Source organism: Cynocephalus volans, chromosome 3 (genome assembly GCF_027409185.1).
Source record: "Cynocephalus volans isolate mCynVol1 chromosome 3, mCynVol1.pri, whole genome shotgun sequence".
Taxonomy (NCBI): domain Eukaryota; kingdom Metazoa; phylum Chordata; class Mammalia; order Dermoptera; family Cynocephalidae; genus Cynocephalus; species Cynocephalus volans.
In genome coordinates, this window is record NC_084462.1 from 54,835,772 (window position 1) to 54,849,206 (window position 13,435).

General features: G+C 48.2%; 1 protein-coding gene across 7 annotated transcripts in view; it reads right to left on the reverse strand.

Annotated features, from left to right (window-relative positions):
• NTRK3 (neurotrophic receptor tyrosine kinase 3) overlaps positions 1 to 13,435 on the reverse strand; it is a 358,581-nt gene that overhangs the window by 253,720 nt on the left and 91,426 nt on the right. For all 7 annotated transcript variants that reach the window (XM_063089452.1, XM_063089451.1, XM_063089450.1 and 4 more), the window contains exon 4: positions 1,958 to 2,026. In XM_063089452.1, coding sequence (XP_062945522.1) covers positions 1,958 to 2,026 — 69 coding nt within the window. The remainder of the gene's footprint in view (positions 1 to 1,957; positions 2,027 to 13,435) is intronic.

Consider the following 13,435-nt stretch of genomic DNA (forward strand, 5'->3'; position numbering starts at 1 on the left):
TAAAAGCAAGACTTCCCAAGAAAGAGAGCCCTTAGGACTCCCAATCAATCCTAGGGTAACTTAAGAAAGAACCACAATCACGCACTTTTTGAAAATTATTGTAATAAATCCTTGCATTGGAAACAGATTGAAAAGGCTGGGAGATAACTGACTATAGCAGTCAAGGTTTTGAGTGCACACACTACCACTTATTTAATGGGTGACTTTAAACAAGATACGTAAGCTTGCTAAGCACCTCAGGGTCCTCGAATGTGAAGTGATAGTAATAATTCCTACCTTATAGAATTGTCATAAGGATTAAATTAAATAACATGCATAATTTAATAGATTGCTTGGCACAGTGTCTGGCACAGAGGAAGAGCTCAGAAATCAGTGTTATTAGTAAATAGCAGCAGTTATGCTAATTTATAGCTAAGGTCTTTTCCACCTGCAAACCTAGGAATGAATACAACACATCAAATGTAACGGTCTGACATTTAGATGTCTGTGACACAGTCTTTTTTCTCGGTGTTTTATAAACAAATAAGTACACGTTCACCTTTTCCTAGCTCAGGTAGTAGTTTTTATTGGTATACATCTGGATCACAGCTATATGTAACTAAAGAATTCTGATCACTTTGCCTTGGTGCCCACACCAGGCCAGTAGCCTGCTGGAAGGAGTACAATTCTAAGAAAGGAAAACAACCCATAGAAGTATTGCCCTAAATTCCCCAACACTTTTAAAGAGACAAACACTGTACTTCCTATCCCTGGAATGGCCTTTTCAAGCATCGTAGGGGCATTTAGAACCATAAGGATAAGAACAAGGGTGTCATGGGGTCATAGCCTGTTGGGATGCCAGATGTAAATATTCCCCTTCCTGACCAACTGGGTCTGAAAAGGTAAGGTGATGACTCCTCTGTGAACTCAGGTCTTGCCACATGGAGAGAGAACAAGTCAAAAGGCCAACAACATAGGCAGAGGTCCAAGGTCATTGCCTCCTGGTAAAGATAGTAAAGCAATCTACATTCAGTGAATTTGGATCCGAGTTACCAAGTAAATGGGAACACATGAGCAGTATCTCTGGGACCCTGAATCCCCAACTTCATCCATGCCTTAATTCCTTTTCAATTTATTCCTTGATTTATTCCCTCAAGATAATATGCCATCCTCCATGCACAGAGATGACCTCAATGACTCACACATCATCATGAGTTATTTTTTCCATCAGAGGTCATGAATTTTCATTTACCCAGCCAACATTTGTTTGTACAAAATGGCTGGCTGGAGTAGGGGTGCACTGATCAGCTTTGAAATACAGCAAGCTAAGCAGTCCACACGCAGGTTCGGTAAATACATGGCCACCCCACCTCCCCCAGTATGCCTATTCTTAAGCCAAATAGGCTGACAGAACATCATGAGTGGTAAAGAGGACATGCAATCAGAACTTGGAAGGCCTGGGTTCAAGTCCCATCTCCCCTAGTCCCTAGCAATGCAATTTTAGTTGAATCTCAAATGCCTTTCTAGGGTTCAGAATCCTTACTCATAAAATGCAAAGAATAATAATACATACCTATCATGACTCTTGTGATGATAAATCTAAGATCTTGTAAATGAAAGCATACCTGATAATCTATAGAGTTATGTATTATGAATGTTATTTATTATGAATTGATAACTACTCTTCATTATTATAAATATCAATACTATTATTCCTAATTACCTACAGATCACAAAACTAAGTCCTGATCAAAGATGAGATTCCTATCTTCTGAAATAGACTGTGTCCAGAAAGATCAAAAATCAAGCCCAGGGGTGGATAGCTCTCACTGAACATGGTACACTCTGCATCATCCAACCCAAGCAGCCCCTTCAGGTATGCACACCCAGCCTTCAGGTGGCTCCAGTGCTTGACACTTCTCCCCACCCAATCACTGCCACCACTTCACTACCTGGACAATCTTCTATCTGAACTTACAATTCCCGAAGACTGAGCGTCTGGAACAGCTGCCAGGAGAGTGTGGTGAGCCGGTTACTCGACAGGTTTCTGCAAGAAGGACAAATAAAGGGGAAATTAAAGGACAGATATGGCACTTATAATGCTCTTGGTATAAAGCATGGTCATTTCTCTGGAGCCTGGCTTTGTTTTTCTTCTTCTTTTAGCTTTTTCTTTCTTCTTTCTTTTTCTTTTCTTCTTCTAGCTATATTCGGCTAATGATACATCTGCTGATAGTTGAGGCCACAGATAGGTTTGGAGAAGATTTTGAGGCCTTGTAAAGGGCAAGATTTTACAAAACAAAATTCCCTTGGTCATTTTGTCATATCCTCTCCCTGCAATAAAAGTTCAGGGAGCCTTTTAGAAACCACCCTTTTCTAAGAGCATAGAGAGCTCTCAGGGTACACATGCCACCAAGCATCCTTCACATTCACACAGGTCAAAAAACTCTTCAGGTCACCTAGGATTCCTCCTAGCTGTTCCCTCCCCTGGCAAATATGCCATCAGTGATCAAGACATCAGCCTCTTCTTCACACATCTGTTCTCCTCTTAATGGCTATTTAATTGTTCTCATTAGGAAGTAAAGGGGAAAGCAGCAGCCATTAGTCTTCCGAATAAAAGAAGAAACACGCCCACGGTTATTACTTTGCCAGGCTCAACAAACAACTTTTGATGCAATAACAGCCCTTGAAGGCAGCAGTTAGACACTGCTAGAATCGAAGTGGCACCCCAGGAAAAACGTACTCATCTACTGATGAGAACGGACGGCGGAGCCGATTCCATTTAGGTAAATAGCTATCCACACACACACGAGTGTGTGTGTATTTGTGTCTATTAAACATGTAGGTAATAAATACAAACACAGATTCTTGCTTATGCATACACACATATGCTTCCACATGCACCTATATTTAGATGACTTCTACAACAAATATTTATTGAGAGCCAAATATAGGCTACACTGAGGAATGAGGGGGTGGACCGTTGAGGGGGAAGATAAGATCCCTCTGGAACCTTATATTCAAGTTACAAATGAAGAGGCAGAAGAAAGAGTATAAACAAAGAGATGTAAGCAAGTGATGTGGGAAGGGGAGGGATCAGGGAAGTGCCTTCTGAGAGGAGAGGCTGAGTGCTGGGGGAGGGGTGTTGGGGGCAGTGGCAGCTGCCAGTGCAAAGGCCTAACAGGTGCCAGGTGCCAAGGAGGCCAGCCAGGAGGGAAGGAGGGGCAGTGCTTAGGCACAAGTGGGAAAGCGATTTGTCATGCCACACCCACCTTGAGGAGGAGTTGGAATCTTATTTTAAAGAGCAACGGAAAGGATAGATGGTTTTCAGTAAGGAAGTGACATAATCTAAAGACCATTTTTGAGAATAGGAGACTGGAAGCTGGAAGGCCACTTAGGAGGCTGCTACAGTTTCCAAGCAAGAGAAGGAGCAGAGGCGATTAAGGAGATGGATTCAAGGTAGGTGCTGGAGGTAGAGCCACCAGAACTTCCTATTGGATTGGATCTAGGAGAGTAGGGCAAGAAAATGGAGTGACCAGGTGAGTGGTGACGTCATCCGGTGAGATGAGGAGGCCTCCCAAAGTCACACGGAAGTGGTAGGGTCAAGATCCTTCCTCTTGAAACCATTAAGTTTGAGATACCTGTTAGATACCCAAGGAGAGAAATCGAACAGCCTGTTGGATGCCAGGCCTGAAGCTCATGGGAGAAGTTGAGGCTGGGTAAGAGAACTTAGTGAGAGAGTCTACCCAGTTCATAACAGGAGCAGGTATTCAAATACAAGAACAACCTTAGGGCTTCCCCTTCTTGTGTGATGTGGCCCTATCTTTGGTGAGTTGGCTTGGTGCTACCTTGGCCTGACCTGTCTGGGTCTCTGAGACAGCCCGTGACTATGTAGGGGAGGCAGCCCCACTCTGAGGGTACAGGGGGCTGGTGGAGATGGAAAGGCGGGTGTCTCCCAACTGTACTGTTCCACTAGGACTTTAGGACTCTAGGATACTCTCTAGGACAGCTTCCACGACCCCCCCGCACGCATCCACCTCCTCTCTGCAGGACTCAGAGTTCCAGTGTGACAGCACTTGCTCACTAGACACCTATAAATCTAAGTCATCCACAAACTCAGCTCCACAAAACCCCTAATGACTCTATGTCTTATTTTTACAAACTTCCGCCATCCCCCACTGATCAGAAGAGCTGCAGTGATGACCACTGAGGACACTAGCTGATGCAAAGCTCCCCGCAGTGGCCCATCTCCTGACTAGAAGGAGGAGCAGGGATCGGACATGCACAGCCCCAGAGTCGCTGACCCTACCCAGCTATTGGACCAGGAGCTCAGAACTCAGGGTCAAGGACAACATTATCCATTACCATTAGCCTTTATGGCGTGTTAATAAATCTGAGTGTTTGACTCATCTAGATAGAAATCTTTCGTTTTGCTCTGTATTTCCTGGTTTACTGTCTACGCACAGCAGTATCCATGGCAGCAAATGCTAGGCAAGTCTTAAACTTCCAAATTCACAGGGAATCCCCCCAGAGCTTTGGAAAGACTTCCAGCCATCACCTTTAGCTCCCCACCCCACTCCAGTGCTCCCTTGAACAAAACCCACAGTTCTGACTCTGAGCAGCAGCATCCTGTGGGGAGCCAGCAGCCGGAAACCCCAGGCTCACTGAGCCCTGGCCAACATGCCCCTGGTGAGATACAGAAGCAACTGGCTGGGACTAGCCAGCCAGGAGACAGGAGCAGACCAGGTGGGGGGGCAGCCTGGCCCATCTCCAAGGGAGCAGTCAGGGAGCCTGCCAGGAGTTCCAGGGAGCCCGAGGCAGAGAGCAGGCTGCCAGCAATGTCCTCTCACAAAGGTCATGCTTTGCTACATTAGGCAGAAATGTCAAGAGAAAATTGGATTCTGAAAGAAAGAAAATAACAAGCATTCTGGGCAAATAAGGAATAAGAAATAGCACTACCTCCTTATTACAACCTGGAGGAGGGATGGCGCCTGAAACACCTCCTAAGGGATGGCTGGACTCCTGCTCTCCCAGGGGGGTCACAGCTTCATCTCCTTCTCACCCCTCCCCCACCACCCACCAAGCTCCACCTGGAGGAGAAAGGACCCCTGGATTCCTCCAGTTCTGTGTTGAGATGGAGAGGAGCGGCCACTGCAACACTCGTGCACTCTGTCCACACACATACACACCCCCCAGTGCATTTTCTCAGAGATGGGAATGCTGTGCTACACTAGTCCAGGAAGGAGTGCAGTGTGCACAAACTGTGCGGCTGCACAGAGCGCCCTGCCAGAGACAGACATTCACACGAAAGTCAAGAAGTAAGGCACACATATACAAACACATCACAAAACAGGCAGAGTGCACCTCCGGGCAGCCTACCTACCCCGGGCAGCCTACCTACCCCGGGCATTTATAAACGGTCATAGTGCAGGGTAAAGGGAGAGACTGAGGCGGGTGGCTTCAATGGGATTTACCAGCCACTCAGAACTCACTGCCCCTGATTTTTCTCCTAGCTGGTATCACACCTTTAGTCACCTGTCATCAGTTATTGATGAGCTGGCTACCCTGCTCATCAAACAAGAGTTTAATTAAGAACCATCCTGTCTTTGAGTCCCACAGCAGCCTCCTCCGGTGCCTTCTCCCTAACAGATCTATTACCACCCCTGTCTGATTTCTGCTTGGGTCAATGGCCAGTTTCCAAGCCACTACTGAATTAATTTGGTGAGCCATATTTTTATGAGATGTTGCATCAAACACTTTCCCAAAATTAAGCTCTGTGACATTGCGCCTTGTATCTCTCATCTGAGACTCCCAAACAAAGCCATTAATTTTGTCTTGCACAAATGGCTCTCACAGCCCAGATTCTGGGGTCCAGAAGTAATAAACAATGATGATGTGACCACTGGGTGCTCTGGGAACAAGGTGGCAGACACACATGTGGCCAACTCTGGGTCCTGAGGAGTGATAGGGCTGAGATGGCACCTCCTGCATTAACTCCATTGTGAACAGCAATCCTTCCAGGTGACCTCCCCTCTGACTAATAATAACCTCAGCATTGGAAGCAGTCCCATGACCTTCCCAGTGGAAGCACCCAACTACAGCAGGAATGGAGCCCTTGATTGGGGAGGATGTCACCCTCTACCCTGGGAAATCTACTGCCCTACAATAGGGTCAGCAAGATGAACACTGTTGCCAAGAGAAACCAACCTGATGAAACCAACCAAAAGATTATTGAAAGAGAACAGAGAGCCAGGGGTATACTCCACTTGCATGCCAAAGATGAATACCACCATCACTGATTTTTCCTAGAGGATCAATTCTGCTGCTGGCGAAAGGTGCTTTTTTGAGCACGGTATGGGCTTGGTGCATCCAGCACAGCTAACCAGAAAACAGTGAAGGTCCAACCACTTCCAGGCCTGCAAGCTCCCGTGGCTATGGCTTGCTAGCTGCAGTCACCATGATGCAAATCTTACTTCTTTCATCAATGAAGGCAGCATTTTGAAAGGTACAATTCTCCCTTAAGATCCAGTGCCTTCTCAGCTATCTGTCTTCTTATTTTTCCCCATAAAAGAGATATCTCCTTAGTCTTTGTCTCAATTCATTTGGGCTGCTATAATAAAATACCATACACAAGGTGGCTTATAAACAACAGAAATGATCAGCATTGGTGGTATAGTGGTGAGCATAGCTGCCTTCCAACAGAAATGTATTTCTCACAGTTCTGGAGGCTGGGTACCGGCAGATTTGGTGTCTGGTAAGAATTGGCTTCCACATGGACACTGTCTTCTCACTCCAATCTTATGTGGTAGAAGGGCTAACTAGCTCTCTAGGGCCTCTTCCATAAGGACACTCATGAGGTCTCTACCCCATAACCTAATCACCTCCCAAAGGCCGTCACCTCCTCAGACTATTGCCTTGGAAATGAGGACTTCAACATATGAATTTGGGGGAGGGACATAAACCTTCAGCCCATAGCAATCTCCTCAGAGACAGCCAGTCCCTCCCCTGCCACACCATACCCGGATTCCTTTGAAATTGCTGAAAACTCTGGAAGAAAGGTTTAAAGAAGAGAATTTCCAGAGGCAGCACCAAGTCAATCCCACACAGAGCTTGCTGAAAAGAACAACCCACAGCAGCCCATTTGTGCCAGCCCACTGCCCACTTCTCCAAGAGCTAGGGAAGGTACACCTCATCAGTCTTGACCCTGAGACTTCCACACCCCTCGGCCGCACCCCAGAGATGGCTGCAGCCCACTGTGAGGAGCTGTTAAGCTAGCTGCTGTCAACCTCCTTAGGTTAACTCGGTAGGAAGAAAGGAGGCACCATGCAATCTTGTCACCAAGGCCTACTGCCAGCACAGAGGAGCACCCACAAGCCAACCTCTTAAAATCTAGTGCCTTTGACAAGGAAGCAGGTGCTGCCATCCAATGTTCCTCTTAAAGGCCAAGAAATATTTTTCTACATCATTGATACATTTGCTTTTCCCTCAATTAAATTGCTGTAAAAGGGGGTGGGGGTTAAAGCCATTTGAGCCATTTTTATTCAGCTAAATTACACTGGATGGCTCATTTAATGAACTTTAATGAAGCCAAAATGCTTTCTCTAATCAAATCTCAAGTGACGTGTCTGGTGTCTTGACCTTAGATCAGGAGACTGGAAGCAGCTTTCGCTAAAAGGCTGTGTGCTGGGCTACACCAGGGTTTCCCAGAGTGTGTTCCTGAGACTCTGAGGTCTGCAGTATGTTCATGGATATTACAAAGAGAAAAAACCACATTCCTTGAAAAATGTGCTGAACAAAATTAAACAGGCTTATGTACTGCAGAACTTCTCAGAGCCTTTGTTAAGAAAAGGATGCAGACTACTGACTTACTCATACTTACTGGACCACAAAAGCGTCTCCATGAAGCACCTAGGAAAATATCACCCGACTATAACATACTTAGAGACGTGATGGTCCAGACCAGGGTCAGCGCTCTAGCCTGCAGGCTAGCAGTCTGTTTTTGCAGTTTTACTGGAACATAGCCACGCCCACCTGTCCCCTTCATTCCCGTGTTCCCCATCTCATAGGAACAGTGTAAATGGTCTTTTCTAAGGATAGCTAGTGCCACCCACTCTAAAATCTTCTTTCCCTCCTCTTTTTCCCACTGTGTTTTTCCTGGGCCTTAATCACAGCCCACGTCTCAGACTGACAGCTTCAAATGTCAGCTGTGTGTGTGTTGGCCTCCCCCACCAGACTGCTTTTCTTGAAGGCAAAGGACCATTTCTTTCCAGTTTAGTACCCTTTATAGCACCTGGAACCTAGTAAGTGCTCAATAAATGTATAGTGAGTTCAGCTGAAGTCCCATAAAACTCGATTATCTGAAGGGCCCAAAAACTGACCTGAGTTTCTGAGAACACAAGAAGGAATGTTGGTTTCTGCTAAGCAATCCCAGTGCAAGAAAGAGGAGCTCTGCAGGACCACAGCAGAGATGAGGAGGCCAAGCACCAAAGACAACCCCACACCTGGCAGAGTGTGGCTTCTGTCCCCTCCCACCACCCTCCCTCATGCACCTGTCCTGGGACCCAGGGACCTCTTTGGGTCCATGTAAAGCTGACCCCTCCATTGCCATGAAGTCACACAGCCACTGGGCAGCCAAACCAGACTGTCCCAGAGGGTGCCATGAGGGTGAGGGCACCCCCCCTACAAACAACACTGCACATATTCAAATACCATGTGCACACAGATTTACACATACACTCATACATATACATACACTCACACTACACACCATACCATGACACACACACACACAGTCACACACTCATACACACACACTCACTCATCACCACCAGCTATGACAGTCTGGCTCCACAAGGAAGCAGACTGAGAACTCTTCTTAGAAGGTCTGAGGACTTCTGCCTCCTTGACTCATCCCTGCCTCTAAAACACATCCAGGTTCCTTCCCTTCAGGAGCCTGAAGGATAGCTGCTGGCCTGGCTGGGATGCCACTCCCCATTGCAGCCCTGAGTTCTGTGCTGCCTCAACCAGCAGGGCCTGTCCTGACCTCCAGCCTCCTGACCAGAACATGAATGGGTCAGCAGAGCAGGACAAGGAGCTGAGTCCACGAGCCAAGATCCCAGCACTGGCAACCCTGCACCCCATGACCTCGAGGCAGGAATGCTTGTGCCAGTGTCAGCACAAACCTCCATGTCTCAGGGCTGAGAGGCACACTCAGAACCTCACAGAACATCAAAGGGACAGTACAGACCACCAACAGGGGAGTATTGAGACTTATGAGACCCAGCCCAAAGACACAATATTTCTTTGTCACGGGGCAAGTTGGAGCTGGAGCCAGGACTCAGAGGTCTGGATTCTGATTATAGGGGAGGAAAATGAGGCTCCCAGAGGTTATTTCTGAAGTTAACCCAGCTAGATGGTAGTGGAAACTGGAAAATGCCCCAGGTCTCCTGATACCCAAACCCAGCAGCTGAGGGAGCATCCCCTCTTGGCCTATGTGGGCTGCAGGGGTGCCCTCTGATCCTATATGGGGCAGGAGGGGTAAGGCACAGGCTTCAGCATTACATAGGTCTGGGTGCCAGTACTTTCTCTGCTGCCACCAAGCCCTGTAATCTTGAAGAAGTTACTTAACCTCTCTGTACCTCAGTTTGTCCATCCATAAATCAGGGATAATAGCAGGGCATGTGCCTCTGGGTTGTGGTGAGGACTAAATGGAGCACGATAAATGGGGTACAGAAAGCAGGCGGCACAATGCCAGACCATTCATGCACACTCGATAACATGACATATCACTATTCCTGCATGTCCTCCCTCCCTTATCTGCTCATCTGTAGTCACCACCAAAGCCACAGCAGGCCCAGGCGCATTAAAACAAACACCAGAGGCCCAGGCAATGACCTCTGAATTAAAGCATCTTTTAATTCAGCAAAATCTCAGTTCACAAAATAATAAGGAAGCCCATTTTAATGAGACAACAGGTAGCACCTACTCCCCTGGGGATGTGCTGGTGTCATGCCCCTGCCTGCCTCAGCCCATCCCTCAGGTGCTCAGGCCCGAAGCCCCACAGTCCAGGAAGATGCAGCCTCACCCAGATGCCGCGGGGCACAGGTTTGGTCCGACATGGACCTGCATCAGGGTATTCAACAGAGCACAAGGCCGGCTTTGTTTCTTCACACTGTCTGCATCACACCAGACCTTGAGTGTTATTGAGACTATTCTGGGGGATTTTGCTCCTTGGGAGGTTCTTTTCAGACAAATTAACCAAAGGCTAATTGCCCTGAAGCACGTAAGCTGTCTCTGGAGCCCCTGGTGGGCGCTGCCTGGCAGACACTGGGCGTTCCCACCAGAGGCCCACCCACCTGGGTTGAGAAGCAGGCCAGCCTGGCGCTGGCAGGAAGCTAACTGCCCCAGAGAGTCCCCAGCACATGAGCAAAGACCTGCTGATGTGGCCAAGGCATGACACTCATTTGGTACTCAAGAACTGTTGGGACAAGAGAAAAATCAAAGACACAGAGAACTGTGGGAACCCCTGCAGTTACTGACTAAAAAGCAAAGCTGGGACTCTGGAGGGAGGTGGGAACCAGAGTACCCTGCAGGCCACGCCCCCAGCTGATGAGAGAACTGCCCAAGGAGGCTCTGTCTGGGCTGGTGCAGACCTAGTCCAGGGAGGTGGCGGAGCCACGCTACTCTTCAAGCTGGAAGAAGCATGCTGCTGTTAATTACCTGTTAGCTATGCTAAGCACCTGTCCCCTCTCTAAGATCTACTCTTCGGATTAAACGAAAATCTATGGCTCTCTTAAATATAAGAAAACTGAGCAGAACACTGCTTTGGGCCTTTTCATAAAGAAATCTGATTAAGCCAATGCTGCATCCAATCCTACCTTCAAGATGAGAGGCTGGAGTCAACACTGGCCGTGTGTGGGTTTGGGGAAAGCATATAGGGGAGAGGTTCTCCAGAGTGGTACCAAAATCACCTGGAGGCTCGTAAAAAGCAAATCTCCAGGCTCCATCCACCTCCCTGAGTTTCTGATTCAGTAGATCTGGAGGAGAATTTGCACTTCTAAGCAATTCCCGGGCTGATGGTGATGCTGGTACAGGAACCACTGTTTGAGAGCCACTAATCTAGTGAAATTTTGTTTTCCTGATGAGTTTACTTCGGCTCCAATCAAATCCCTCTGTCTTGAAGAGCTGGACAATCATACATACAAGAGAAAATGAAATGGCCACATGTCTGGATATAAAGAGATAACTCATCAGGAGCCCAGGAATTCCTGCACAGGCTCCTGGGATCAAATGCCATTATTAATAACTAGAAAGGGGACATAGCAATTCCCTTCTGAAACTTGGTGGAGGATCCCTATTGGGAGGGGCCACAAGGCAGTCTGGAGAAGGGCTGTCACAGCACTGGAAATGGACTAAAATGAGCAAGGTAGTACCCTGCTGCCCAAAGTGCCTCCTGGATTTGCAGGATGAGTGTGTTTGCTCCCCTGCCACATGTGCGCATGCACGTGCGTACACACACACACACACACACACACACACACGCACACGCACACGCACACGCACACACACACACACACATGAGAGCCATTTGCTCAGCAGGATTTCCTGGAGTTTAGGGCCTGGGGCGTACACACACACACACACACACATGCACACGCACACGCACACGCACACGCACACACACACACACACATGAGAGCCATTTGCTCAGCAGGATTTCCTGGAGTTTAGGGCCTGGGTTTACCACCTGGAGACTGTTTTAGGCAAACCCACGGGGGCTCCCTCTAGGAAAGAGGCCTTTTTGAACTCTGTGCCTGGTGAGCCCAGAGCATGAAGGTGGGCTAGAAGCCAGAGAAAGGGAGGGGGCAGTGAAGGAGGCCAGGCTGCCTTAGGGGAGATGGTCTGGAAAGAGAGTAGAGAAGGAGAGGGAGGGACATGAGACAAGAGGAAGAGTGTGACCAAGGCTGGAGCTGGGGAGCCTGGCGGTAGGAGGCCTGCCTCAGCCATTACCAAGAGGGTGCTGCTGGGCAGGGAGAGGCAGGGCCAGAGCCACACTCAGGAGGCATGATTCTCATGGCTGCCCAAGGAGGGTCCCCTTGAGGCCAGAGGATGAGCCAAGAAGCAGAAATCTTAGCTCAGTGCCTGAGGTATTGTCCTAGGAACTTGGAGCAGAGTCAGCAGCCAGAGGTGAAGGGTTAACTGAGGCCACTCTCTGGAGTGGCCAGGGCAGAACAGCGGTGGCTTTGCTGACAGCTCCCTGAGAGCTTCAGCTGCCTCTGAACCAGAGCAGCTCAGGCTCCTGCCCCTCCCCCTTCCCAGACCAAGTCCTGTAGATTTGAGGACCCATAGCTATACTCTGCCTCCCTTCCAGCAGAGCCTGAGAGGACTATGAACAACACTGGTGTTTGCAGCCTTCTCCTCCCCTACAGTTGGCCAAGAGACTCAGCCATGGTGATCATGTGAGGAACAAGGCAATGAATACAGTTTTAGGACTGAGTGGGCAAGTAACATAGCAGGGAACGTCCAACCGAACCATATGATGGAGAAGCTCATTAAGTCCTCAGCATAATACTTTGGTAGGCTATATCATGTCAGGCAGGCAGCAGTTTTCAAAGTGTGGTCTCAGCATCACTTGGGACTTATTAAAAAATGCACATTCTCAGGGCCTCACCCCAGACCTGCTGACTCAGAAACTCTGAGGGTGGGCCCAGCACGCTATGTTGTATTGAGTCCTCCATGTGAGAACCACCATGTAGGGATAAAGAGCGTGGACTTTAGAGCTAGACTCTCAGCTCTGACCCTCCTGCATTGTGGGACCTCCCCCCCACACCAAGAAAATTACCTAACCTCTCCAGGTCTCAGCTTCTTCATCCTGACCAAAGAAGTCATAATAGTATCAGCCTTATGGAGCAGCTCTAAAGATCCCGATGAATTAATACATGTTGAGTGCCCCACACAGTGCTTGGCACATAGCAGGTACTCAGTGCATGGCTGCTGTGGTCACAGGAACATTGGAGGTGGCAGTAGTAATAGTAACTAACATGCACAGTGACTACTCTGGGTGAGCTCTCTTTAAGGGTTGTGAATAGAAGAGCTCACTTCAACACTACAACAGCCCTATGAGAGATGTCCTACCATCATCATCATCATCACCATCACCATTACCATCACCATCACCACCATCATCACCACCATCACCATCATCATCACCATCACCACCATCATCATCACCATCACCACCATCGTATCATCACCACCATCATCACCATCACCACCATCATCATCACCATCACCATCACCACCATCATCATCACCATCACCACCATCGTATCATCACCACCATGACCATGACCATCACCATCACCATCACCACCATCATCATCACCATCACCACCATCATCATCATCACCACCATCACCACCATCACCATCACCACCATCATCATCGTCACCAGCATCAC